The 27,365-nt window shown below is 58.0% G+C and overlaps 4 protein-coding genes across 4 annotated transcripts; all 4 read left to right on the top strand.

The window, feature by feature from the left end:
- Positions 1–4,160: 4,160 nt before the first annotated feature.
- On the top strand, positions 4,161–6,321 carry PLICBS_001305 (DNA-directed DNA polymerase eta rad30; the record flags this gene model as incomplete). Its single annotated transcript, XM_065599791.1, has 3 exons — positions 4,161–4,372; positions 4,446–5,680; positions 6,257–6,321. 3 exons carry the CDS (start codon positions 4,161–4,163, stop codon positions 6,319–6,321), a joined length of 1,512 nt encoding a protein of 503 aa, XP_065455863.1.
- A 3,456-nt stretch (positions 6,322–9,777) lies between these two features.
- On the top strand, positions 9,778–10,949 carry PLICBS_001306 (uncharacterized protein; the record flags this gene model as incomplete). The annotated part of the gene is made up of 4 exons (XM_065599792.1): positions 9,778–9,939; positions 10,048–10,101; positions 10,188–10,269; positions 10,333–10,949. 4 exons carry the CDS (start codon positions 9,778–9,780, stop codon positions 10,947–10,949), a joined length of 915 nt encoding a protein of 304 aa, XP_065455864.1.
- Positions 10,950–16,506: 5,557 nt separating this feature from the next.
- Positions 16,507–20,284, top strand: PLICBS_001307 (uncharacterized protein; the record flags this gene model as incomplete). Its single annotated transcript, XM_065599793.1, has 9 exons — positions 16,507–16,596; positions 16,786–16,864; positions 16,932–17,398; positions 17,459–17,643; positions 17,704–18,887; positions 18,954–19,631; positions 19,686–19,861; positions 19,919–20,042; positions 20,106–20,284. The coding sequence occupies 9 exons, from the start codon at positions 16,507–16,509 to the stop codon at positions 20,282–20,284; spliced, it is 3,162 nt and encodes a 1,053-aa protein (XP_065455865.1).
- A 1,098-nt stretch (positions 20,285–21,382) lies between these two features.
- PLICBS_001308 (IMP 5'-nucleotidase) lies at positions 21,383–23,132 on the top strand (the record flags this gene model as incomplete). The annotated part of the gene is made up of 5 exons (XM_065599794.1): positions 21,383–21,407; positions 21,493–21,528; positions 21,684–21,839; positions 21,918–22,259; positions 22,336–23,132. The coding sequence occupies 5 exons, from the start codon at positions 21,383–21,385 to the stop codon at positions 23,130–23,132; spliced, it is 1,356 nt and encodes a 451-aa protein (XP_065455866.1).
- Positions 23,133–27,365: the final 4,233 nt, after the last annotated feature.

The raw sequence follows: 27,365 nt of genomic DNA on the forward strand, positions 1-27,365 counted from the left end.
GGCCGTTGTTTGCTCGCATCGGCTGTGAGCTTGGCTTTCGCTTCTGTGGCGTAGACTGCCAGCGACAGACTCGGCTACACGAGCCGGCTTGGCTCACTACAAACTGCATATGCCATTTCCTTGTCACCAATTTGCCATTTTGGTCAGACAAACATCAAAAAGTAGTTCACGAATAAAGGTGATTGGCTTTTAGGCTGCGACACAAGCTTGATGCCTGTGGTCAATTGTTTAACCAACGGGGTAATCCCGGCAGCAGCCGCGACCAAGTCTCCCACAACGGGTCATACTTGTACATGTACATGACTCTGAGGAAACAGACCCAAACGGATTGCCATATGCCGAATTGCCGCCCATAATAGACCCAAACCTGCGGGTTGAGAGTCGATCTCACCAGGATGAATGGCCTAGTGCTCACCTCGTCGTTTCTGCCGGTGCTAGGCAGGGTGGCAATGGTGTTCCCTTGCCGTACTCGGCGCAATTGATTGCTAAACAAAAGTTGATGTTGATCTTTCGTCCCAGGTGGTGGAGGCATTTGTTGGTCGTTCAACATGGTCGAACACTGCGGCCAAGACAACAGATTCATGAAGCTCCAGTCTTACCACACCGGCGAGCTCGGAACGGTTTGCTGCTAGAGGTGCAAAAGCAGGCCCCCAATCGTCGGCTTCAATGCCAGAAAGACCGGAGTTTCCGTCGCAGAATGTACCAGGGGTCGTAAGCAAATGCTCAGCCTGTCGCTTCAGGAGATTTGCCGCCGCAAGGTTGCCCGTCAGTCATACCGGGCATCGTCTGGGAAGTCCTCCGGCTTCGAAAGGCTTCAGTCATGTTTTCTTCGAGAATTCCCGCCCTCGCGCCGACCATCCGCCGATTCCGAGGTTCTTGGAATCAGATACCCTTTTGATTGCCAGTTCCAGTGCTGCCATGCCACATTGTCTCCGCGGGCTCCCGGCCGGTGGTCTTGGAGGGCTCTGGCGGCGCCGTCTCGGCAGTCTCGTCATAGTCCGACTGGAGTTTGACCTGCGCGTCTCCTTCTTTGACGTCCCAACTGAGTCCGAAGTAGAGGGCGCCGCCGAGCACTCCCGCGCCTGCCACGGCGGCAGTTGCCAATCGATGTCGCGCAAGCATGCCGATGCTATTCCGATTTCACAGAAGACGAGGTGTTTGGGCGATGAATAATTGGATATGGTGCTGCAGAGGGACTTGTGGGAGGATTGTACCGTATGCCGCGGCTCAGTTCAATCTGAGTTTCTGTAGAGGGCTCAGTTGTGGTTGTGATGCCATACTGAGGTCACACCCGAAAGCGAACCCCACAACAGCTTTCAGCACAATGACAAGCTAGCCAAAGCCTCGAATCTTTGGGCTGTCGGTGAGTTTCGGGACTGTTGGGCGTGATTTATAAACTTTGAGCGGTGCTGCCATCTTGTCGAATCTTGCCACCGCCCGCTGAGATGCACTTCACGGGGCTGGGCCGTGGATGGAAGTGCAGCCAATTGACCTACCCTATTGCAGGCGTGTACTACATCAATCTATCTTTCAAGAAACTGATCTCTGACTCATGCCATGGCTATTAGGGGTTAGAGTATCCTGGCTGCCAGTATGATCCGCCGTCGCCGCCAGTTCGGGCCATTTGGCTTTCCGCATTGGGGTCAATACTGACGGGAGCCGCACACGATTGCAGCCATGCTGGCACAACTGTGGTTTACGTAGCCCTCAACTTAGTTCCCATTATGCACCAGACGTCAAGACAGATAGGTAAAGTGGCAATACTCTTTGCCAGTGTACCGTCTGGTTATGGTGATAGCACAGCATTTAGATGTAGAGAGCTGCCCAGGAGTAGAGTTTCACACCTCTTGAGCAAGTTTGGCATGTCGCCCCTTGAGGTTTCTCGCAGTGGCCTCTACTTCGCGCTCTCTGCCATAAGACTTGCGAAGCCAGTCAGCCAGAGTCATCATGGCTTGAAGATCATGCCACCTCGTTCTTCTCTCACGGACCGACTTCTATCCAAGTTCCAATATTCACAAGGGAGGGAAGCGTGCTAAGAACCTGTAGTGGAGGCGTCTGGCCGCTTTGTAAGAGATGCAGTATGAGACAGACCTCACTCTGCTAGTTGGACCTGATGTAAAGTTGATTGGTTTCGGGCTCTCTTGATGATGTAGAAAATGACATGAAAATTACGTGCTCGTGCACTCGACGTAGGGAATTATTGGCATGATACGAAGTGGTGGAACGACAACAGAGTTGCAGTGGGGATGGTGGCCCAATTCGACGGCGAGAACAACCATCATAGGCTTAGCGTCCCTCTTCCAAACCGCATGATGAAGTTTATGATTCTCAGATGCCTTGCTGCTGTTCACTCAATCTTGACAAACCAAGGGGTTGGAGAATCAGGCCGATGGGGCTCGAGGGGAGCGTTTTCCTTCCTTCACAGCATACTCGTGTGCGTTATCCGTCCCGACTTACAGTGATGCGTCGACAATAATACGACATGCCCGATGCCTTCGCCGAATCTTCTTGTGGCCTTAATCGGCGCCCTTTCCCTGGCTACACCATTGAAGGCCGCTAGGAAATGTTACTGGGCCGACGGAACAGAGGCTGATGGCAGCCAGCAGCCGTGCAACCCGGAAGCGACGTTCAGTGCCTGTTGTGCGCTCAACCAAACACGACCCGATATCTGTCTGTCTTCGGGCCTCTGCTACGCGCAGGAGGAAGGTCACGAGGGTATGATATATTCAAGAGGGTGCACGGATCCTACCGGCCAAGCCGAGGAGTGTCCACGCATGTGTTCTGATCGTAAGCACTCCCCTCAGTCACGCGACGCGGACAGTCCTAGTACTAACGCGCGTTACTTGCGCGGTGTAGGAGCAAGTAATTGGAATGCCGGGCAGCCTGTTCGATCATACAACGTTTTGCAATGCGAGACCGGCAACATGTTCTGCTGCCGCAGCGCCTCAACGAATGCAAATTGCTGTGGTGACAAGAGCGCTGTGTGGAGAATAAACATTGGCCAGCTGCAGACCAAGTCTCTCGAGACGGGCATGGCCTCGGCCACATGCGATGCGATGTGTGCTGATGCACAATTCATGGGAGAATGCCCGAAAGACAGAGCTGCCGTGGTTGGGGGAGCTGTTGGGGGAGTGCTCGGAGCCGCGCTCATAGCCTCGCTGGGTGTCATTGCTGTACTCTGCAGGCGCCGGCTGGAGGACCATAGTGAGGACACCTGGACCTTGCCATCGCGGCATGAGAGCTGACAATCTTCACACAGACACTGTCATCGAACCACGAGAGTATTCTCATGCGGCGCCTTCCGCCCAGGAACTTTCGGGGAGATCTGTCCATGAAATGCAAGGGAGTGAGGTAAGTGGTAGATCGGGGCATCTTGCCAAGGTAACTTCGGGGCCTCAGAGAGAGCTGACATCTACATAGGCGTACCTGTACAAAGAGTAGGGGCTGTTACCTTCAGGCTTGTAGTAGTAATGTGTGTTGCAAACGTGCCTTGCCATGACTCTCGTGAACGTGCCACTCAGGCCACGCGGAAGCATCCATCTGAACCTTCCAACGACCCCAAAATCTCAAGCCTCTCAAGGCAGTAGTGGGGAGCGGATTACCTTGTCGCTTGACCCCTTTTCGTCCGTCGATGGCGCCTTTCTGTCGGGCGACAGATGGACACTCAGGTGCGCGCATGCAAGTGAGTGTTTCTACCTTTGCTGAGGGCCAGGCGACCGCAGAAAGAGCTGAAACGGCGCCAGTACTCGGTGGGCAACATTGAATCGGGCAGCAAGTATCGCGCCGTCGATTGCGTGGTGGTGATTTGAGAGTTTGACCTTGTAGGCAAAGTCAACAAGGAAGAAGTCGTGACGGGGGATGGTGTTGCGGGAGACAGTGGTCCCGTTAGGTACTCGAAGACCGCGACCCCACCACTCACGCAGCCCCAGCTCCCGTTGCCGGCAGTGGGGCTCTTTAGCATCCCCATTCTCCAGGCTTATCCACATTGATCCAGGGCATCTTCTCACGGCGTCATCAGCATCCAGCTTCAACAGTCGAGCCGCGCCGCTCGCACAGCAGCCGCCGCCTCTGCTGCGCTCGACTCTAAGCACTCACATAATGCCTCGGGTGAGGTGGTGAATCGAGGAGGGACCCAATTCTGCGCGGTCGACTGCGCAAAGATGTCGTCACCGCCCGCCATCTCCTCGCCTCTCCATGGTGGCGCCAGACAACGTTCACGCTTCACGTATCGCCAGCTTGCCCATCTCGCGTCGTACAGCACATCCAATCCCCTGCGCGTCATAGCTCACATTGACCTCGATGCGTTCTACGCGCAGTGTGAGATGGTACGGCTCGGCGTGCCCGAGGACAAACCTCTGGCGGTCCAACAATGGTGAGCCACGTCTGAACCGTCGTGCGCCGTGCTCCGCCCCGGCTGTAGAGAGAAGCTGACAAGCGGTCTGCAGGCAAGGGCTTATTGCAGTCAACTATCCAGCTCGGGCGGCTGGAATTGGGCGCCACTGTAACGTCACAGAGGCCAAAAAGCTATGTCCCGAGTTGATAGCCCAACATGTGGCCACATGGCGCGAGGGAGACGACAAGTGGGCCTATCGCGAGGATGCCGCCGCCAACATTACATCGGACAAGGTCTCACTCGACCCGTATCGGCTGCAGTCGAGGAGGATCCTAGCTCTGGTCAAGGAAGTCCTGCCTCACGACCTCCAAAAAGTGGAAAAGGCTAGCATCGACGAGGTCTTCCTAGACCTGTCGGCCCATGTACACTCGGTTCTGCTTGAGCGCTTCCCGGAACTCTCCAACCCGCCACCTTACGATGACCCCACCGAGGCGCTGCCGCTTCCGCCCGTCTCCGCCCTCGACTGGCAGGCAGACGCTCTCGTAGACCTGGACGAGGAGGAGGAGACGCAAGACCCGGATTGGGACGATGTGGCTATCCTCATCGGGTCCGAGGTTGTGCGCAGCGTGCGTGCGGAGATACGCAAGAAACTGGGCTACACATGCTCGGCCGGAATTGCCAGTAACAAGCTCCTAAGCAAATTGGGTTCCGGTTTCAAGAAGCCCAATTGCCAAACCGTTGTGCGAAATCGCGCCGTTGCCGCGTTTCTGGCAGACTTCAAGCTGACCAAGATTCGGAATTTGGGCGGCAAACTTGGCGACCAGGTGGTGTCAACGTTTCACACCGAGAGTGTCCGGGACTTGCTCAAGGTGCCGCTGGATCAAATGAAGGCGAAGATGGGCGATGACACAGGTCGTTGGCTATACGATACTGTTCGCGGCGTGGACACTAGTGAGGTCAACTCGCGTACCCAGATCAAGTCTATGCTCTCAGCCAAGTCTTTTCGACCAAGCATCCATAACGCGGAACAGGCCCTCAAGTGGCTGAGGATCTTTGTTGCAGACATCTACGCCCGGCTGGTTGAAGAGGGCGTTTTGGACAACAAGCGACGGCCACGCACGATCAATCTGCACCACCGCACTTCTGGCCAAACCCGCAGTCGCCAGGGACCAATACCGCAAGGGAAGACACTCAGTGAGGATGTCTTGTTCCAGCTGGCCAAGGACCTCCTTTACCAAATCATTTCCGATGGAAAAGTCTGGCCTTGCGCAAACTTGAGCCTCAGTGTCGGGGGCTTCGAGGAAGGAATCAAGGGCAACATGGCCATCGGCGCTTTTCTCGTGAAAGGTAGCACGGAGGCGGATGCTTCGCGTTCCGCTTCCCCCACGTACCGAGCGGAACCTGAAGAACGGCCCAGCAAAAGGCCACGGGTCGAAAGTGGCGGTATTCATCGATTCTTTGTCAAGGGGGCCGGCGCTCACGAGACCATACCCCACGAACGCGACTCGCCAAATTCGGGGGGTGAGACGCAAATTCATCCCAGCAACCTTCACCAAGACCAAGCTCACGAATCAGAGCAATCACCGCAAGTCGAGACGCATGCAGAGACACAGCTGCCCATAACAGACTTCGTATGCCGCAGATGCAATGCAAGCTTTGATGATCCGGGGTTGCTCCAAAGTCATGGGGACTGGCACATGGCGAAAGACATCCAGGAGGAGGAACGTGTCAGGCCTGCATTCGCTGAGAACCCACCCTGCTCGCGGAGCTCCATCCCGAAGGGAACGAACACTTCGTCCAGACGGGGCCGGCAAGGAAAACTCGAACAAGGGCAGCAAAAGCTGAAATTTGGATGAAGGCTACCGAATGCTGAGGCTGACTGCATCGCGCTTTGGGGGGTTTTGGTGACCTCACCTGAGTGAGTGGAGCCACGACCGTCGACCAAGACGGAACTGCTCGGCACGACCCAGTCTGCGTTCGAGGATTGAATCAGGCGAAAAGAACGCAGAGTCGGGCTGTCTCCTTGAACAGGACCGGCGCCATGCCCGCGGATAGCCTATACAGGGTCCAGACTTCGAGAAAGGGCGACCAAGGCGGATCAGCCCGCGCGGTCCGACTTGGGACGAGACTGTCTCACAGCAGGCTCGATCTTGACCAAATGTGCCCGCGACTCAGGGCATTGGGACGAAAGCAACGCCTTTGCTCACCAGAATGCTGAATCCTGGCAAGGCGCGAGTGGACGGCCGGATGGCGCCGGTGACCATGCTGATACATGAGGTGCGATGTTGCCCTTGCTCAGGCCAACAACGCTCTTACACGGTGCTGCCGCCGTCGATTCACGTCCTCGTCCCCATGCAGATACAGTATGGTCCACACCGGCTCAGATTCCATCCACCAGATGCAGGAAGAGGCAGTCAAAAAGCAACCGCCATTGCCGCTCAGCCGAGCCCTTCTTCCTGTCCGACTTTTGGTGCACCGGATGGCTAGACACTTTGATTGGCCAAGCGGTAATTGGGCCGCTGCCGTGGTCCTCAGATTTCGTCGTCACCCGTTGTTGGCGTGTTGGGCTGCAATTGGTGGGAGCCATCGGTACCCAACGGAGGCCCAAGTGCCAGACCCCGAACGCTTGTGGGTCAGCCCTCGCCGGCCTCCGACCGCTCGCCGGCGCCAAGGTGTCTTGGGTGCAGCAGTTGGCACTCGTTGCGTCGCGACACGTTTTGCAGCTCAAGTGGCGTGGGCACCGGACACTCAACCGTGGCTCTGGCTCGCTGGTGCAAACTTTGTCCCCGGAACTCATGCCTCCTCACACGCTATCAGCTGGATCTGCCGGTGGTTGGAGGTCCGGCGACCAAGTGGATCAGATTGCGCGGAGTGGACTCTACAGCTCATCAATGAAGCGAACACGGGGTGCTCTGCGAGGCTGAAGATGGTGCTCGGATGGCGCCAGCAGAATGTCGAACGGGTTGCTGGCCTAAAGGATCTAAATTGTGGTGTCGACAGGACATGACGCTCAGGCGGGACAGTGAGGCTTTGACGTCGACGGGGTTGGAAAGGACTGCGCGTCTGAGATGGATAATATCATCTCTAGATCGCACCACAATGCTTTGCCAACGCCAGTACTGCCTCTTGCCCGTTTTCACATTCGCGGAAGCAGGCGGGCGGACGGCGTGCGGCTATGTCTACTCCAGAGCCAGTCCGTCCGTCTGGTGCGATTCGGTACTCGCCACCTGTACATAATAGCCCAAGCATGGCCGGCCGGTTAGGCACACAAACGGAATCGTCTTGCATCTCCAGTTGCTGAAACAGCCTGGGCTGCTGTGACACCTGGTCTCAAGATCAGGAGATAGGCAGCTTGGTATTGTACAGTACGCCTCGAACCGCTGACTTTAGGGTCCAGCAACCGGCACTGAACCAACACCCCTCATGTTGACGGACGCCCACGAAGTAGAAGCAAACCGCGATCTCAGTCTGAGCTTCGTTTAGGCGTCGAGAACAATACGACGGACAGACTATAACTAAAACAATCCACACGCCAGCTTGCACGGTGAGCATGTTCAGTGTGGTGCTGTTTAGGTGGCGCAGCGCGCCTAGGGCAGAGGGCCACGCCGGGCAAGGCGTCGGTCTTTGGCTGCATGGCCGGTCATCCCTGGTGAATTGCCGTACGAACACCATGATGCGCAGACGGAGGAGAACGCCCGCACGCATGTGGCGGGTACGTCTTCCTCAGTAGTGAGCAGGGCCTGAAGCGCTTATCGTGATGGCGGCTGACGGGCCCGTTGCGCGTTGCGCAAACAGCTGCTAACATTTACATGCCCCTGTCTCGTCTACCGCAGGAATCGATCATCGTTTTGCTGCAAGTGTCACATCGTCCGCTAAGGCAGGGTTCTCCTCGTCGAAAGAGGCCTTCAAGATATTCCGGGCGCGGTCAGACCGGGGCTCGATGTGTTTCGATCGGATGGTGCATCCAGCTGGCTGAACCATCCCGGAGCGTTCCCTCTTCTGGTTGATGGTGCAGCGCAGCCCAACGGGGTCGGCGCCCAAGACGAAAGGCACTCGCCAACCAAGTCAAGAGTCCAGAGAGACTGTTAATGGACCGAGGATGTCAACCAGTCACGAGATCGCAACGGCAGTCGACCCAGACGTTTGCCTGGCCTGGGTGCCCAGGTGTTCCGCCCTGTGTGCGTGTCCACCGAGGGCCAGAACTAGAAAAGCTTGGAGTCCGCCCCTACCATTTTCACGCTGGGAGTCAAGAGTGACCGCCAAGGGTGAGCAGCCGTCGCTTCCTGTCCGAATTGTTCCATGTCCCGCCTGGCAAGATCCGTGATGTGATGCTGCGCAGACTCACCAGCCGCGTCACAACCTCGAGACCCGCCGACTGGACCGCCCAAAACCAGTCGTCGCCAGGGTATCGATTTTGCTCATGAGAAATCATACGGTGCAGTACTTCGCACACGCCTGGAAGGTGCTTCGAGTCCAACAAATTTGTGACCGGTCTTTGCCCAAGGCAGGGCTCAGGGAGCCCAACCGCTGGGTGCGAACTGTTGGCTAGCCAGGCGGCCATCTGAGGCGGCGAAGGCGGCATTGGATACCAAGGTTTGGCGTAGGGCAGACCTGAGGTTCCCTGGCTGGGCGCTGAAAAAACAAAAAAAATCCTCCGGACAGTGGAAAGGCAGGACGGGCCTTGTTCGCCTGTCCCAGTGGCTCGGTCCGCCACCATCATCGTCAGAGCTCGAAGGGGCTGGGGGTCTGCAAACAGGCCTCAACTTTTCACCAGGGCCTGCAGCGTCGCCTGGGCCATTGCATCGTCGTGCGGCTCGGCCACGTCCGGGCCAACCAAATCCGGGACCGTGTCAGGCGCTGCAACTGCTCGCGACAAGCACAAGCGCTTGGTGCCCTGTGGTCTGGTGGGTGAGGTGTAGTCGGGTTCCCAGTGGGCCACTGGGCTGCCAGCAGCAGATCATCAGGTCGCTCAGGTTCAGGCCCCGCCCCACCCCAGGGACAGGGCAGCCGAGCTGCGGAGGCCTATTGGATTGCTCAGGGCAGGGGCGCTGCTGTACCCAAGGTCTCCACCCGCCTGCGCACCGCCAAACCGCCTTTTCGCTTGGTGCCCGCCCGCCGCGTTCGCCTCCCGTCCGCCTCCCAAGGAGCTGCCGCCTCCCACCCTCCCGTCTCCCACCACCACCACCTCACCCGCCACCGACTCCTCTTTCGACAGAAACCTGTCTGTCCTTGTTGTCGGTCGCTGTCCATCTGCTGACACAAGTCGCCGCCACACACGCACCGGCCCTTTATCCCTCCCCTGTCGCCCGTCGCTGCTGCCTCCTCGCCTCCTCTCCTCCTCTTCTCACCCTCTTGTACACATCGCGCCGCTGCCCCGTCGTCGTTTCTGGCCTCTTTTCTCCCTCCTTCTCCGCTGCGAAACCCTCCGCCCCTCCGTCGCCGCCATGTCGAGGCAACCCCGCAATCAGGGCCAGTCCGGGCCGACGGCCACAACTCGACAAAACGAGTACTTCGTTCCCCGCGATGGCATTGACCGTGAGGTCATCTCGGCCGACATTTGCCGATACCTGGGCAACGATGCCCTTGTACGGCCTGGGCATTACGAGGTACGACGGCGCCTTTGACCTGCGTCTGCACCGCTGTCGACGCAGGGTCACTTCGTTCAAACGAGTCATCGGGCTTACACTTTGCTCTCTCGACATTAGAACCCACAGACCGGCCAAGTCGTCCAGGGATACTACATCACAGCCTACAGGAACTTGACTACAGTGAGCCATATCCCCTTCGACACCTTCTTTTACTCGCTGCAAACCTGCCCCTGGCGGAACATCTGCTGAGCCTCACCTCACTACAGGCCATGATCGAGGATCTTAAGGCCGACTCGGCCCGATGGGACAACGAGAGGCGAGCGCAGACGTCGCGCAACACCTCTGGAGGTATCCATACCTCGAGAGATGCCAGTGGCTTTCCCGCGAGACCCTCATCTAACTCACCTGTAGTACAATATCGCTACTCCGAGACGCACCAGTCGCGGCAGCACCATGGCCCTACCGAGGCGCCATTCCAAGCAGACCCTTACCGTGACCCTGGATATGAGAACAGGTACCCCGGAACGGGAGCACCAGGCTACACTGGAGCCTCTGGCGCCTACCCTCCGCCGCAACAACAGCAGCAGCAGCAGTACGCTGCCACAAGTGGTGGCGCGTACGCTGGCGGCTACCAGCCGACCCAGCAGTCTCCTGGTCCGGACCCAAGGTTTTCTAGTGCCCAGGGTGGTTCCATGATGCGTCCCGGATACCAGCCCAGCCAGGACCCTCCCTACATTGGAACAGGAGCCAATCTGCCGCATTCTGGATTTGCCCAGTCAAATGATCCTTACAACTCCCGGTTAGGCGCATCGGCTGCAGCCCCCCAGCAGCCCGTCTATGCCACTGCTCCACCGCAGCAGCCTACTTACCCAGCGTCCTCATCGCCTTACCAGCCGTTCCCAGGCCAGGCTCCCGCTGGCGCCGGGCAGCCTTACCCGGCCATGCAGCCCCATGATCCCTTCTATGGGCGAGGTGCGTCCACCGGAACAAACCGTCTCTCCCCTGGAGCTGAAAATCTAATTCTTTAGCTTCTCCAGCAGGCCAAGCTCCGCAACAACAAACCCAAGGCTACTCGAACCAGGGACAACAGTATGAAGAAGCCCCCCCTTCCCGTTCTTCCGCAACGCCGGCGACAGCCCCGACCCCCCCTGCAGGCTCAAGTAATCGTCGTAGTGACAGGGACAGCGACAGGCACCACCGACCCCCTCGACGATAGTCGACCCAATCCCCATCTCTTCTCTTAATTGCCATGGCTCAAGGATCTCGGACTTTCACGGAGCTGAGCCACGCCGTGGCTGTTTCTTGTTTCTCCCTCCATAAGATGACCGGAGCGGTGACTGGCCTACCCTTAAACCTGGACATCTGGCCCTGTCTCTCTTTGTTTTTCACTCGTCCCACGGATTATCTAACGCCTTTGGATCCACGCTTATGAGTCTCGCCTGGAAGCTGCAATTTTGCCTACATGGAAGTTTGCCTGGATAATTTCGCTTGTTGGTTTGTCGCTCGTCTTCACCAGCATCGCGAAGGTCTCCGGATAAGCTGCTTGGGTCGCCCCTTTGGGCCCCCGTTACGCACAACTCTTGAGATCAAATGCCCTTTGGAGTCACGGCATCGTTTTGCATTTTCTGAAAAAGCCTCTCAGTGGATCGTTGTCGACTATTTCACGGCCCCGGATGAATGATGTTGCATATGCCCTTTCATACTACGCTGTCGGCGGCGCAGGCGGAAAAAGGAGGGCAACGTGGCGCGCTTTACATTGGATGCCTTTTCTTGACACTCGAACTTGCTGCCTGGACTGGTCTCTAGCGGATCCCCTCACCCCGGACGTGACTTGCATTGTGTCTCTTCTCTTCCGATGGCCACAGCAGTCCCTGGGTATTGACCCTGTTGTTTCAGAGTGAACGACGAGGCCAGTGTCTAGGCAGCAAGGTAAGTGCTTGAGTCTGTACATACTAGCCAGTTTTTGTTTCGCAAGAAGGGCTCTTGCCCCGCTGAAATGCACTTCCTGCCTGTCATTGTTCGCCCAATGCCAGGATTCAACCGCGGACCTGAATATATGGTGTTAGGAACTGACGCTATTAACATCTAGCGGCAGCCTGGCCGGTCTGTGTCTTCGTCTTCATGAACGGGCAACTTGTTCTGTTACGCGGGTCTTCGCACGCTTTTGGCTCCATTCCCCGCAGCGCCGAGGACCGTTTTCTTCTGGACGCACCTGGAGAGAGAGGATCCGAATTATGCAATTTCCGTGAAGGGTGGTATTTCCACGTCTTCTTAGGTGCCCTGAAAAGGCCCGTCAACTTTGATGGTCTCCATTGGCTGTCGGTTCTGACATACCGGCCGAGGTGGCAACGCATCCGCCGCACAATGCAATTGATCTCTATCTAGGTCAATTCTCAGACCTGTGCTGCGCTCAACGCGCCTCCAAAATGGCAATCCGCCAACTGTGTTCGCCTTTGGATCCGACCGTGGCTGACTTTTGTGGTTGAAACCCTGCGAAGTGCATTCCCAAATGCCCGATTCTGCCATCTGGACCCCGTCGTGAATAGTTGAGGAAAGACCTGGGCGATTCGGACTCACTCCAGATCATTCTTGCCACCGCCATGGATGCTTTCCCACCGGCCTTGGAGAGTTCCCCGCCGCGGCACAGCTACTGGTGTTCTGAAACCGCATGCGAGATGCCATGGTATACAAGGACTTGATCAGGACCAGCGGAGTCCCCTGGACGTTTTGGCAGAGCAGCGCTCTGATTTTGGACATTGACTTGTTTGGTTCTTGGGCGGCTTTGTCCTGAATTTGGTAGCAAGGAGTTTGGGTGGTATAGGTGTGTGGGGTTTAGAGGTCAAGGAGAGAGCTATTGTGGAAGCAAATGTTTGTCAACAGCCAAAGAACAGATTGGGTCGAATGGGAAAGATGTGTGTGGAGGATTTTCATGTTCTAATGTCATTGATCGTGGACCTACTGCGCAATTGCCTGCCTCTCAGAGAACCGCTGCGTAAAAGTGCCGACCACCTTTCTGTCGTCATATCGAATCTAGTAGAGAGCTTGGGTATCCTTCAAGTCATGTCGGCTGCCTCGTGCGCGGCATTATGTTGGTTCAGTTTGGCGTGGCTTTTGGTGTACAGCACCGCAGCGCTGAGCGTCGTGGATGCCCAACAGGTAACACGGACCGATGCGGATGAACGAATATCATTAGTGATTAGAACATTCGCTACCTTTTCATTTCCCTGCGGTCTCACGGCGCTGTATTGTGCACTTCAGCCCAACTGCTATCTCCGGAAGCTCTGCGACACGGGTGCTGTACCGAAGCTGAACAGAGAGCAGAGTGTTCTGTTGAGCAGAGCTAATGGATTCCGCATTGAAGAAACCGCTAGATCAGACCTAGTGCGCTCAATAGTCTGCCCCTCCCGTAACGCCTCTGTCGTACTGATCTATAGAGGAGCGTTGTGGTTGCATAAAGTGTTGGTCTCCCCCAGCGCGACATTCGCCACGATGTTGGCCGGCAAAACCCTACCAGTCCCAGCTCTGTGGTGCCCTCGCTGCTCTAGAATCCTTGCCCATGCAGTTGGAAAACTTGATCAGCGATTGGATCCCTGAACGATATCCCGAGGGTATGCCTCTGGTGTGCCCGGGGGGACCTGGTGAGACGATGTCCGTCTCGGAAAGACACGGCTGGAAGCAGTGGTATGTTAGCACCGAGATTCCAGCCGCACATGGGATTAATGGGACAGATGGAGAGAGTGTAATGAAACGCTGAAAGTAGACGTGACTGGATTCCTTCCAGCCGGGTGGGCTCTAGGGGCATTATTGAATGGCATGAGCAGATTCTTCCGTGTATGTCAAGTGTTGGCGCTGGAGCGCTCACGACGTTTGCTCTTGATCAACGGATTGTTGGAACAATACCCCAGAGAAGGGCCTTTGAAGGTCGTTGCGCGTTCTTGAGCTGCCCTTGCCACTGCAAGGCCGAAGACGTCTGTACCATAAAGGCCTCCCGGTAGTGAACGTGACAGTTGTACGAATTGCGCATGTGAGCGAGACGGGATGACCCATTTCGATAACGCCATCTACGCCATATCTTAGTCAATGGCGGACAATGTTCTTCACAGTGTTCAGCTGCCCGGATATAGCAGTGTTCACCTGCTGGCCTGCGAGACGGCGGCTTGCCGATGTTGATGCCTTGTCAAGTCGAAAGCCTGCTGGTGCGCACCGTAGCCCCCTTCTTCTCGGCTACAGCTATGTTGTTCCAGCCAGAACTTCTAGAAGAATAGAATGAAAAGCGAGAAAATGGCAGTGGTGCAGCATCAGAGGAGTTCGTTGATGATGCGTAGGATTTGGCATATGAATCTGTTGCCAATGCGGGAAGAGAGGGAAATAATTGTCTATGCCATCTGTGCCCGCAACTCATTCCTAGAATGAGACGGGTGAGTGCACGAATACCACCTGTGGACATGGCGTTTGCGTCTTGTCGCTGGTGTATGCATATGCACTCGGACGGCTGCTTCGGGCTTCCATTTCGGCCGTTTAGACTCCAGGAGAGTGCTTCTGCCGTTTGGAGATGCGTGATATTTGCGAAGCTCCAGGGGCATTCTGGACCCAAGCGTGCCTGTAAGTTGCGCGTCGATCAATAGATAAAATCGAAGCAAGATGGGTCTTTTACATGGTGCCTGCCCTTGTCGCCCGGTGCGTGCCTTCACGGTGGCTGGAGAGTGCCTGGGTGATCACCTACCCAGTGGCACCCACTGCCGCAGGTGGTGCAGCCACCGACAGTGCTTGTGTCATGGAGCTTGGAGTGCTTCCGCCAATAGCTCCATTGTTTTGGGAATGCCGTCCGTCGGGAACAGGGTCCAGGGGGGCATCTCCGGAGTTTAGCCTGAAGGCGCCTTCAATGTCCCGCGCCCACGCGGCAGAGATACGCCTAGCGGTCCGCTTCCTTGCGTCTTGCGGCGGGTTGGCATGCTGGTTCGTCCCTGGCAGCCCAAGACCTTGCGCTGGGCGGCGCTGGACCCTGCGGCGCCTGCGGTCCTGCGGTGCCACACCACGCACCGGCCATGTGCCCGCCTGGGTCGTGCGTGGGAGCCCCGTAGGTAGCCACCCACCCAATGGACGGGAGCCGCTGGCCAGCCCTAGGGCGGCGCTACCGTTGGAATTGTACAGGTCCCAGTGCGGGCAGACTCGCAAAAGGGAAGGCTCCCGGACCGAAAGTGTCCTCCCTCCCGCGTCTCCTGACTCCCCGACACCTATAGTGAAGTGTTAGGGCCGATGGGTACAAGACAGCAGTGTTGGAAATGGAGCAGAGACATGGCTCCCTGATTCCTGTTGCGAGACTTCCGGATCGGCTCCAATATTATGTTCGTGTCGCTGACGCCGAAAGGCAAGGTCGGGTACTCCGTACCGGAGGGGTCTGCCGCTCAATGTCCGTCCCTCGGGTCGGGCATGGATGGACTGGGGCTTGTCTTCAGACTGCCGCCCGCCCCTGCCGCCTCAGCCAACCTTGGATCACGCCTGCCACCACACCCAACTCCCTGTCCAGGTAGCAGCCCATGCGCCCATCAGCGAGACCCTCGCCCGCCGGTTTCGACGCGACCGATGCGCACTTGGGGCTTCGCACGGGGCTCCCCAACATGTCAATCTGCCAAAGCCGTGTTCCGCAGGCGGGTTCGAGACAGGCGCGGGCGCAGGCCGCATAGCGGTGTGTAGATTTTTATGCTTGAGTGTCACGGCTGCACTTGCGCTGCCTCCGGCCCAACGCCGTGGGCCTGACTGAGCGCGGACTGTGCAACAAGACGCATCCCAGCACCAGGAACGGGCGGCAGGATCTCTCGGTAGCGACTCGTGCTTTCTTCTGCAACGACGATCCTCGTGCTGGCAGCCACGCGAGAGAATTCGACTTGCCTCTCCCGCCGGCCGTGTCGTACAAAGGGAGCGAGCGAAAAAGTGCATCAGGATAATGTAGGAGACATATACCGTCTCGCCCTGTTGCGATGCAACATGCAAAAAGACAATGGCCTGCAATGTCTCATGCGAGCACCTCGATTTGCGGCCTGGCCATCCTGTCGCTCCGTCACTCCATCCATGTCGGGCAGCTTTTTTGGCTTGGCTCGATGGCTCTTTCTGGTTCTTGGTGTTTTATGTAAGCCAGCCACCTGGGCGTGGGAAAACAGACCAGCCCAGGCAGGTCCCAATCAGCGTGGCCCGGCCAGACCAAGCACACGAATTTCGAAAAAGTCCCCGTCCCTGACTGACGCCCGCCACCACCAACCCGCCCTCCCCCATCATCGTCGTCTTTTCTTCTTCAATTTGCGCCGCGAACCCTCCCGGCTCGCCTCGCACCCCGATACCCGCCCGCCGCTCTGGCCCGACAAAGCCCAATCGTTGCCTGACCCCGGCTGCCCTCGCTGCCACGTGCGTGCCACACACAGCAGCAGACCCGACGGGAGTCCTTTCGCCCGCAGCATCGAGGGATAGATGCCCCGCCATTCGCCCTCCTTGTCCTGAGTGAGCGCAACACATCAACAGCCACCGTCTTCCTCGACGACTCCGCCCGCCTGCCCACCCGCTCGCCTCGACATCGTCGTATACCTGCCCGAGATGGACTCTGCTGCCGTCCGAGGCTTGCTCGCCGCGAGCTTGGACGCCGATGCGGACAACCGGCGCCGGGCTGAGCTGCAGCTGAAGCAGGTACGTTGATCTAGCACCCGGTACACAGTCCGTGGCGAGCTCCAACGTGCACTGGATGGGCCATACAACCGCTTGAGCACGCGTTGCAGCCCATCCTGCCCGGGAGCAAATATGGACTGCCGGGCCCAACGATTCCCACCCTCTGATTCCGATGGTTCAATATGCTGACTCGCCTTCTGCCTCCGCCAGGTTGAGGAGCATGGCGGCTTCATGGACTGCCTCTTTCAGATCCTCCAGGCCGAGCAAGACGCGAGCGTCCGACTTTCCAGTACGCCCTTCCCGCCGTTTCCCGTCTGGCGATTGCCCCGCGCATTATGCTGACCGTCGCTTCCCAGCCGTCATCTATATCAAGAATCGTGTTAATCGTTCCTGGTATCAATCCGATCAGTTCTCCAACGAAACACTGATACCCGAAGATGAAAAGTCTCGCATCCGAGAGATCCTGGTGCCCATTCTGGCATCCTCCGAAGGTCCAGTGCGCCAGCAGCTTGTTCCCGTCCTCCAGCGCATCCTCCAATGCGACTTTCCGAGCCGATGGCCCCGCTTCATCGAGTTCACGATGGAGCTGCTGAACACAAACAGCCCCAGCTCCGTCCACGCCGGCCTCCAGTGCCTCCTCGCGCTCTGCCGTGCTTTTCGCTACAAGTCGACGGAAAGTCAGGATAGGGCCCACTTCGACAGCATTGTTGAGACCAGTTTCCCTCGTCTGATGGCCATCTGCAGTGAGCTGGTAAACCAAGAGAGTGACGAGGCTGGGGAGATGCTGCACCTGGCACTCAAGGCATACAAGCACGCTACCTGGGTATGACCTGCGAATCCTTGCGGATGCCTTATTGAGGACGGCAGCTAACTTTCTTTGCAGCTCGAATTGTCGCCATACCTGCGGCAACAACAGGTGAACATTGCCTGGTGCACTGTGTTCCTTCAGACCGTCTCCAAGGCTGCCCCAGCAAGCTCTATGCAGGGTGACCAGTTTGACCGCGAAAAGCATCACTGGTGGAAGGCCAAGAAGTGGGCGTACTTCAACCTCAACCGGCTGTTCATCAGGTTCGGAAACCTCCCTCTTTACCGAAGTCATCTCCGCAGAGCTCTAACATATCTTCCCAGACACGGAAACCCATCAAGCCCAGGGAAGGGAGATGACGCGGCGCAGTTTGCCAAGGACTTCACGGCCAACATTGCCCCCGAGATCCTCAAACATTACCTTCAGGAGATCGAGAAATGGGTTGCCAAAACGTCGTGGCTCAGCCGCCCCTGCTTGTCCTATACGCTCGTCTTTCTCGATGAGTCGGTACGCCCTAAGGAGATGTGGACGCACCTGAAGACGCACCTGACCAATCTGGTAACCCACTTCGTCTTCCCCGTCCTGTGCCTGTCAGAGGAAGACGTTGAGCAGTTCGAAGATGAGCCCGAAGAGTATCTCCACCGGAAGCTCAACTACTTCGAAGAAGCGTCAGCTCCCGATGTTGCAGCTACCAATTTCCTTGTCAACCTTACCAAGAACCGCCGGAAGGAAACGTTCGAGATCCTGAAGTTTGTCAACGCAGTCGTCAACGAGTACGAACAGTCTCCAGACGACAAGAAGAACCACATCGCCAAGGAGGGTGCCTTGAGGATGATAGGCACACTCGCTCCAGTCATCCTCAGCAAGAAGAGCCCTATCGCCGATCAAGTCGAATATTTCCTGGTGCGCTACGTGTTTCCTGATTTCACGAGCGCGCAAGGCTACCTCCGCGCGAGGGCATGTGATACAATCGAGAAGTTCGAGCAACTCAACTTCCAGGACCAGAACAACTTGCTTACTATCTACCGCCACATCCTGGATTGCATGGCCGACGCGGCACTGCCCGTCCGCGTGACCGCGGCCCTCGCTTTGCAGCCTCTCATCAGGCACGACGTGATCCGGACCAGCATGCAGCAAAGTATTCCTACGATTATGCAACAGCTACTCAAGCTGGCGAACGAGGCTGACATTGACGCTCTGGCGAACGTTATGGAAGACTTTGTGGAGGTTTTCGCGACCGAACTGACCCCCTTTGCTGTCGCACTCTGCGAGCAGCTTAGGGACACCTATCTGCGCATCGTGCGCGAACTTTTGGAGAAGGAGAGCCGGGCCGGCGACGACGGCGAACTTTACGCCGAGTACGATGACAAGAGCATCACAGCCCTTGGTGTGTTGCAAACAATCGGCACTCTAATTCTCACCCTCGAGAGCACTCCCGATGTTCTCCTCCACATTGAAGCCGTTCTGATGCCGGTGATCAAGATCACCCTCGAAAATAAGCTCTACGGTATGTTGCGCCCCTACTGATCTCAGTTAATCACAGTCGATTGAATTGTGTACTGACTTTGCCCAGATCTCTACAACGAAGTGTTCGAGATTATTGACAGCTGCACCTTTGCCGCCAAGGGCATTTCACCTAACATGTGGCAGGCCTTCGAGTTGATCCACACCACGTTCAAGGCCGGCGCCGAGTACTACCTCGAGGACATGCTGCCGGCATTGGACAACTTCGTTCAGTACGGTGTGCCTCAGTTGGTGCAGAAGCCGGAATACGTTCAGGCGCTTTATTCGATGGTGGCCGATATGTTCACCGACAGCGTCCAGGGTGGCGTCGAGAGGATCTGTGCCTGCAAGCTTGCTGAAGCCATGATGCTGAGCCTTCGTGGACACATCGATACCTGCGTGGAGGGTTTCATCGTCATGGCCATGAACATTCTCTCCGCCCAGGAGGTCAAGATCAAGAGCTACAAGATCCACCTCATGGAGATGGTTATCAACTCCATCCACTACAACCCCATGCTCACCTTGCAGGTGTTGGAGAACAAGGGCTGGACGAATCGCTTCTTCAGCCTGTGGTTTGGCAGCATGACGTCTTTCAGCCGAGTCCACGACAAGAAGCTGTGCATTGTGGCCATCTCCGCATTGCTCAGTGTGAATCACGAGCAGGTGCCCGCTAGCGTTTCCGTTGGGTGGCCGCGGCTGCTTCAGGGCATCACAGAGCTCTTCCGAACCCTCCCCAATGCCATGCGGAGTAAGGACCGAGATCATGTGCCTTTCAAGAGTAAAAAGCTAATCTGTTCGACAGATCGGGAAGAGGCGTTGCGCGATGACTTCCAGCTCGAGTCCGCGTACGACTATAACGAGGACGATGAGTGGGACGAAGACGACGCCAATTGGAACGGCGAGGAGGAGGCCGCAGAGGAGGGAGCGGCCGAGACCAAGGACGAAAGCAAAGCCTATCTCGACTTCTTGAATGACGAGGTAAGCGCGACTGATCCCCCGACTCGTGAAGTGGCATTGACTGACGACGGCGGCCAGGCCCAAAAGTTCAGTCGTGGTATCGATGACGGCGACGACGACGAACTTGGGGAGGATAGCGTCCTTCTCGAGTCGCCTTTGGACAAGATTGAGCCGTACCAGCTCTTCAAAGCTACTTTGATGAGTAAGATTCTCATCCCCGCGTTGTGGCATCGAGTGAGGATGGCTTGCTGACATTGCCTCACAGAAATGCAGCAGGAACAGCCCCAGTACTACGCCAGCCTGGCTGGACATCTCTCCGCAGAGGAGCAGAACATGATCCAGACCGTCATGGCCAAGGCCGACGAGGTGGCTGCCGAGCAAGCGCGACAGGAGCAGCTCTTGGCGCAGCAAGGGCAAATGGCCGCCGGTGCGCCGCCAAGCTAGAAGTACCAGATGCGGTTCGGCAACCGGGGGCGCGGACCCAACCGCTGACCGGCCTCCGTGGAGGGAATACCTATCCGTGGCGGCAGCCATGTGTCAGGAGTCATCAAGGTTGGATCAACTGGGAAAGCCATTGCGGTGCCAAGCTGTCATCTTTGAGCGAGCGGAGCGCTGCCGCTCCAAGGGTCGCAGCGCGGCACGCTTGACGACAGTCAGGACGAAGATACCCGCCGCAGTCGCTTGGCGAGATGTCTCGGGGACGCCGGTAGAGGTGGAAGACGGACGGAGGGTCTAGCTAGACATTACAAAAGACAAAACAATCAATTGACAGACAGCATTAATTTGGAGTTTTCCTCCTTGCAACGGTGGACGTGGTTGCATAGGTCGCCTACAATTCGGGCCTCGCTGTCGCTGCTGTCGTTGCTGTCGTTGCTGTCGTTGCTGTCGTTGCTGTCGTTGCTGTCGTTGCTGTCGTTGCTGTCGTTGCTGTCGTTGCTGTCGTTGCTGTCGTTGCTGTCAACCTCAAAATTGGGCTACAAGCGCGTCACATATGACGAAGAACAAAAGACCCACCCACCTGTGCAACTACGGAATCCCTCGCACCTTTGCAAGTACATACTACAAAGACTCTCTTTATTTGTTATGAGCGCGCGGATCGATAGCGGATGCGACTCCCAATGTGGGACACAATATCGCTTTGAATACCAGATGGGGCGCCAATGCGTCGGCAGGCTCCGCGTGCCGGCACTGGCCGCCTCTCCCCCCGCTCACCGTCCTTTGTTCCCCAACGTGGACCGACCGCCGCCCCGCCTCAGCGACGACTCACCTTGACTGCCCTCGACTTGCCACGGCAGACATCCGAGTTTGGTTCGAAGACGCGCCGCGGCTGTCGCTTGACACTACCTCATCTGACATTCCCTGCTGGCGATCCTCCTCAACCCCCGCAGGCCACTTCCTCATTAGCTAAGCTCCGAGATCGAAGTACCACGACCACCTACTTGCATCGTCGACCTGTCGAGGCCCAAACAAACCCCTTTGCTATTCAACACATCCTCAGGCCAGCTTGGTACACGCGCGCGCTGTACAGAGCGAGACCGCAAGATGACGACCAGATACCGTGTCGAGTGTAAGTTGCCCTGACGGGTTGGCTTCTGGCGACGCACCTGCGCCCCTGGTTGCAAGAGCAGAGGTGCTTGCTAACGACGATGTAGACGCCCTCAAGACCCACCGACGGGATCAGTTTATCGGTACGTGAAACCAAACGGCTTGCGTCCAGAAGCCGTGATTTCCTGAATCCAAGATGGCCGAGATACAGTATCGCATCATCGTCTTGGGGGGGATATGTGGCCTCATCCAACCCCGCGCTTTACGCCAGGGCCAAGACTGACCGAGATCATCACAGAGTGGGTCAAAGGCTTGCTGGCCGTGCCGTTTGTGCTCTATTCCCAGCCCACGGGCGTGATTGGGGATGGCACCAACATCGCCAACATGGCGGAGGAGGCGCACAGGCGGTACGCCGAGATCATGAGAGACGTCGAGATGATGATTGATGATCACAGTACGTGCATTGAATCATGCCGTCCTCTAGGCGCATAAAAAGGCCTTCCTGTTGCGTGCCACATACTGACAGGCGTAGTTGCCCGTCAAAGGCAGAACCAGCTCCAGGTCCAAGACGGCGCGGCGAACCTGCTCCCGCCTGTCCCCTCAAAGCTGGGGATGCTGGTACCAACGGCAGGGCCGTTTTTCACGCGGCTACCTCTGGAGGCAGCGTTCAAGTATCAGGATCGCAAGCGATACATCTCGTGTCGACGCTACGTTGCGCCATCGTTCAACGACGTACGGCTGATTCTCAACTCGGCGCAAACCATGGCTGTCACGGGTGGGGCGCTCCAGCTTGCCACGTTTGACGGTGACGTGACTCTGTACGACGACGGCGAAAGCCTGGAGCCGTCGAGCCCAATCATCCCGAGACTTTTGGGTAGGTTTTGACCGACTATCGCGGAATGTGCCGAGCCAGAGGAAGAAAAAAAAAACTGACAGAGCGAGGGGTTCAGACCTCCTGCGCAAGAACATCAAGATTGGCATCGTCACGGCGGCGGGATACACTACGGCGGACCGTTACTACGAACGCCTTCACGGGCTGCTCGACGCCATCGCCGAGTCGCCGGACCTGGACAACACGCAAAAGCACAGCATTGTCATCATGGGCGGGGAGGCCAACTACCTCTTTGAGTTCGACTTGTCCTCACCGCACCGCCTGGCGCCAGTGCCGCGGCAGCGCTGGCTGACGCCCGAGATGGCGGCATGGTCCGAGGCGGACATCGCTGCCTTGCTGGACGTGGCCGAGTCGGCTCTGCGAGACTGCGTGCGGACCATGAACCTGCCGGCGACGGTTCTGCGCAAGGACCGGGCGGTGGGCATCATCCCTACGGACCCGTCCATGCGGATCGCTCGCGAGTCGCTCGAGGAGACGGTTCTGGTGGTGCAGCGCATCCTGGAGCTGTCAAGCCTGGGGTCGTCGCTGCAGGCAGCCGGGCGCTCGCCCTCGCCGGCGACGACAGGAACGGGTCGGCGTGGAGTGCCGTTCTGCGCCTTCAACGGCGGGCGCGACGTCTTCGTCGACATTGGTGACAAGAGCTGGGGTGTGACGGTGTGCCAGCAGTGGTTCGGGCGCGGGGGCGGCGTGATCCGCGGGGAGAACACGCTGCACGTCGGCGACCAGTTCCTCAGCGCGGGGTCAAACGACTTCAAGGCGCGGAGCGTGGGCACGACGGCGTGGATCGCCAGCCCGGCCGAGACGGTGGAGCTTCTGGATGAGCTGGCGGACCTGATGCAGAAGAAGCTGTCGTGAGAGACGGAGGCTCTGCGAGGGCGGGCGTCAGTGTGAGTGCAAGTGCAAGTGAGTCGACGAACAGGTGCGTGAGGGATGGTGTGAGTGAGCGAATCTGCGGCCCTGCGAGTGACTCCGAGGAGGAGGCAAGGGACCCAGACTTGCGAGGTGGAGGCGGCCCGGGATTTCATCAACTGCATCTGGCAGGGAGCGGGTGCCAATAGTCACGGAGTTGGGACGGCGTATGTGTTATTAATGCGTTCAACAGTATTGACAGAGAGCCGTGAAACTCGCACGCCCCCCTGCCCTGTTCCCGCGGAAGGCCACCCTCCTCGTTGCGAGTTGCACATGAGGCCGAGGGATGCCATTCGCATGGCCTGGCTCCCCGGTCCCTCCCACGATGACGTCGTCTTCGGCATCCCTCGCCGCGGCATGTTGATATCTCGACTGAGCGATTATCCGCGAAAGGTCCATGCATCGACCAGCAGCAACAAACAGCGAAGCGCACACAGTACGAGCTCCGTCCAAGTCAAGTACCATCTACAAGCTCCCTCTCGATACGTATGAAACTGTCAACCTCCATTCCACATGCATACGACACGCTGCTGTCGCCAGTCCTTTTTGCGACGGGGGGCCTCTTTCTCTGTGTCTCTGCCAACGACATCACAAGCCCCCTCCAACTCGTCATCGGGGGTCACGTTGGAGAGCTGTCGACGGCCGGCGCACGTTCCCTGCCGGGCTCGGCATCTCCACGGCACGCTCCATCCGATCTCTCTCACCTTCTCGATGGTCCTGCGGGAGGCGGCGCACCGGAAAGGGGGGTTCTTGGCAAGCACCACGACCCCTAGTAAGTCTCCAAGCTGAGGGATAAGTTGGAGCATGCACCTACGTAGTAGCTTCCTATACAGCATTTGTATGTATGTACGTGATGGCGACCTCAGCTTGCAAAAGCACATACAGACACGAGCATGGGTGTCTGGGCGCCGCGCGTGGGGTCCGGCCGGGACCCTGTTTGTCGCAAACAGCCGAAGCGTGGCTGGCTGTGGGCACTGTCGCGTGAGCACGATGAGCCTCTCAAGAAGCCATTCCGAAACGAGACGGGCATGCTGCGGCGTCGGTCAAGAACGGAACGCCGTTACGTGTGCCTTGCAAGTCCTTCTCCTCTGTTGCCAGCACAAGCGTGCGTCTCCGCGCGGGCACGCTTGTGCGCGCCCGGTCAGGTCAGGTCGGTTTCGGCTCCCACCGCGCCGCCCGCTCGCTCACTTGATGTGTTGTTGGTGGGATGGGCGGACGGACGAGCGGGCGGACGGTCGGATGGACGGGGGGCCTTGTTGCGGGAATGGCGGCGGGCGTCGACGTCGTCGTCGTTGTCGTCGTTGGCAGGCTGTGAAAGGAGCCATGGGAACAACCGCCATCCCTGACGGCCTGGCCCGAAAAGCCCGCCGCAGCTGGGGCTGCGTGATGCGTGACGCTGCCGACTTAACCGGACGAGGGTGTGTGCCCCTGCGTGCCGCCGCCGCCGCCTGTTGGCCGCCGCCGCACCGGCCGAATCGTCCTGTGTTCTTTCGTCGTCGTCGTCGTCGTCGTCGTTGGCGGCGCACGCACCGGGAAAAGGAGCAACAGCAGCACCACCGGGGCAGCAGCACCAGTACTGTACCGAGTGCAGTGACAACCCCCCGGCAAAGACGGCGCACACGCACGCGAGCCATCATCAAACCTGCAGCTTTTCACACAAGGTACAACGCCTCTCAGGCGGTACCTCAGTTACATGCCCGTCAACCCACCACATCCACCCCCTCCCCTCCCCTCCCTTTCCCTGCTTTGCGGGAACGCGAGCGAGCGGCCGTGCATTGCATACGGGACCCCTTCTGCACGTACATACAGCATATACATCATGTACGAAGTACGTTCTGTACGAAAGCAGTCCGCCCGTCCGTATTATGTATGCACGTCGAAAATGCCGCGTTTTCTTTGTGCCTCTCGTGCGAGCAGAGTGCAACCCCGAGACACGGGGAGGGGAGAGCGGTGACACGCTCGCACAAGGTTATTTCGACTCCGCGCCCCATGTTGTTGCGCCGCCGCCGCCGCCCATTGACGTCGGCCCTGCTTGTTGGTCATGTACGCAAGTGAACGCGAGACTCTCTGCACGTAGTTAAACGGTACTAATATTAGCTGAGTTCAAGGCTGCATAATCTTTGTACGTCGTGCAAGGGAATCGGAGCGAAAGCGAGGGGTCAAGGCCCCGTGGGACCAAAAACAGAACATGATACGGGGCTCGCGGTTCCATGGGACGCTGCATCGCGCAACGGGATCCGGTGCTGTTGTTGCTGCTGTTGCTGTTGCTCGTCGGCCGAAACGACTGCGCTAACCTGTCCCGGGGCCAGGATATGCATGCATGGACGTTGTTGGCAGGGCTGTTGGTGCTGCCGCTATTATGTGCTGCCTGCTGCTTTTTGTTCCTCTTTCTCGGCACACGCCGGGAAAGACCCCGACATGGAGCCGCACACCAGCGACGGTGCTGTTCCCGCGGTTTCAAAGCCAACGTAGTCCGTAATCGTATCCTGGAAGGACTACCAGCGGTACGAACAGACTTTACGATAGCCCGTACGTACTGCAGTCCATACGTGCTGTACCCTTACTTTGTAACTACGTAAATCTTTTGGTGCAGAGCTGAGAGAGAGAGGCGTGGGTGTGTTTCTTTCTCCTCTGGCCCAAAGGGATCAACAACACCCCCAGCCTGCCGCCGCCGCCGCCGCCGCCGCTCGCCTCACCACCACGAGCCCACGACACCGCTCTTTGGCCCGCCCTTTCTTTCAACCACCCCCTCCTCCTCCCCTGCCCTTCGCCCTGCTCTTCCTTTTCGCAACAACCCGTCGAGGCACCCGCCCGAACCGGGACTAGACTGAGAGCCGCAACATGCACTACAGTCCGGTACATGCATATACACGCACATACGTAACAAGTACACAGCGAAGCGTCAGGTGTGTCGTTTGCGCCTCACCGAAACATGCTGTTGCCCAGGAAGTGGAGGTTTGACCAGGGGGGGTCGTGTGGGCGGAGGGGTGGGATCCGAACAACATCACCACCACCATCATCACTGATCAGCCCTGCATTCCGTGTGCCGAGCCTTGGCCCTCGTGGCCGCATGTCATGACGCACAGTGTCGTCGCCGGGAGGTCGTCCCGCGACAGCAAGGCGGGCTTGGCCGGCCTGGGCTGGGCTGGGCTGGGCTTCCCAACGCCGGGGGCTGAAAACACCACACAAGAAAACACCGGACATGAGGTGCCGAAGACGACAGGAAGCAGTGTCGCGGCCGGCGGGCAGCAGACACCCATTCATTCGTCGTGGGTGCCGGTCGACACATCGAGATGCGGCTCCGGCTGTTGCGGCATCGCGACGGGGACAATGTCGGTCAGCAGCAGCGGGCGCACCAGCATCACAGGACTAAATTGCCTGCTCCCCGCCCACCTCCTTCATCCCCAGCCAAGCCGGCTCCAGAAACCACCACCAAGGCCGTGTAGATACGCCCGGTGTGGGGTCGTCGCGGATCGTCTCGCCGCTCTGGCGGGCGGGTGTCGTGTCGAGGACGCCACCACTCGGCTCGACGTGCCTCATTCACACGCGTCGCCGGGACGTTCTACGGCCACGACTGGTCCGCGACCAGCGTCCCGAGTGCATTCAGGGCTTGCGTCTACAAGAGCCCCCGGCCCATCTTAAGAACACGGCATGCACATGCATCAAGAGACAGACGTAGAGTGTAAGGATTCGCGGTTGGACGAGTAGGAATTGCAGGTCATCGTCCGCCTAGGTCTATTGTGTAGACAATGCTTCGTGCTTCAAGGAGCTGCTCCCTGGCCGCCTAGCCCTGCCACCCGCTTCTTCGCAGGCAGGCCTAGCGCTGCCTGCATGTCATGATCCAGAATCGACAAATACCTAACCCCTCGTGGAGCTCTTCCTCGAGGACCTCCGTTTTCGCCGGCCACTGTGTGACGAAATCAAAAAATCACTCCGGCCCCCCATGCACCCATACCCCCCGGCCAGGCTTCCCGGGAGATGTACAGTGCCGCGCCGGACCAGGCCACCCACCCAGGAGAATTATGCAGATCCCAAACAACCCAAAGGAGAAAATGGCATGCCCATTCCAATCCAGCTATGCTGAACCATATGTACTCATGCCCGACGGCGTGACAAGGTAACGGAAACGGATGCAGTGATCCGACAAGGTCATCCACGGCCCCGAAATGTATCCCACTG

The sequence above is a fragment of the Purpureocillium lilacinum genome (genome assembly GCF_023168085.1).
Source record: "Purpureocillium lilacinum CBS 284.36 DNA, scaffold_1, whole genome shotgun sequence".
NCBI lineage: Eukaryota > Fungi > Ascomycota > Sordariomycetes > Hypocreales > Ophiocordycipitaceae > Purpureocillium > Purpureocillium lilacinum.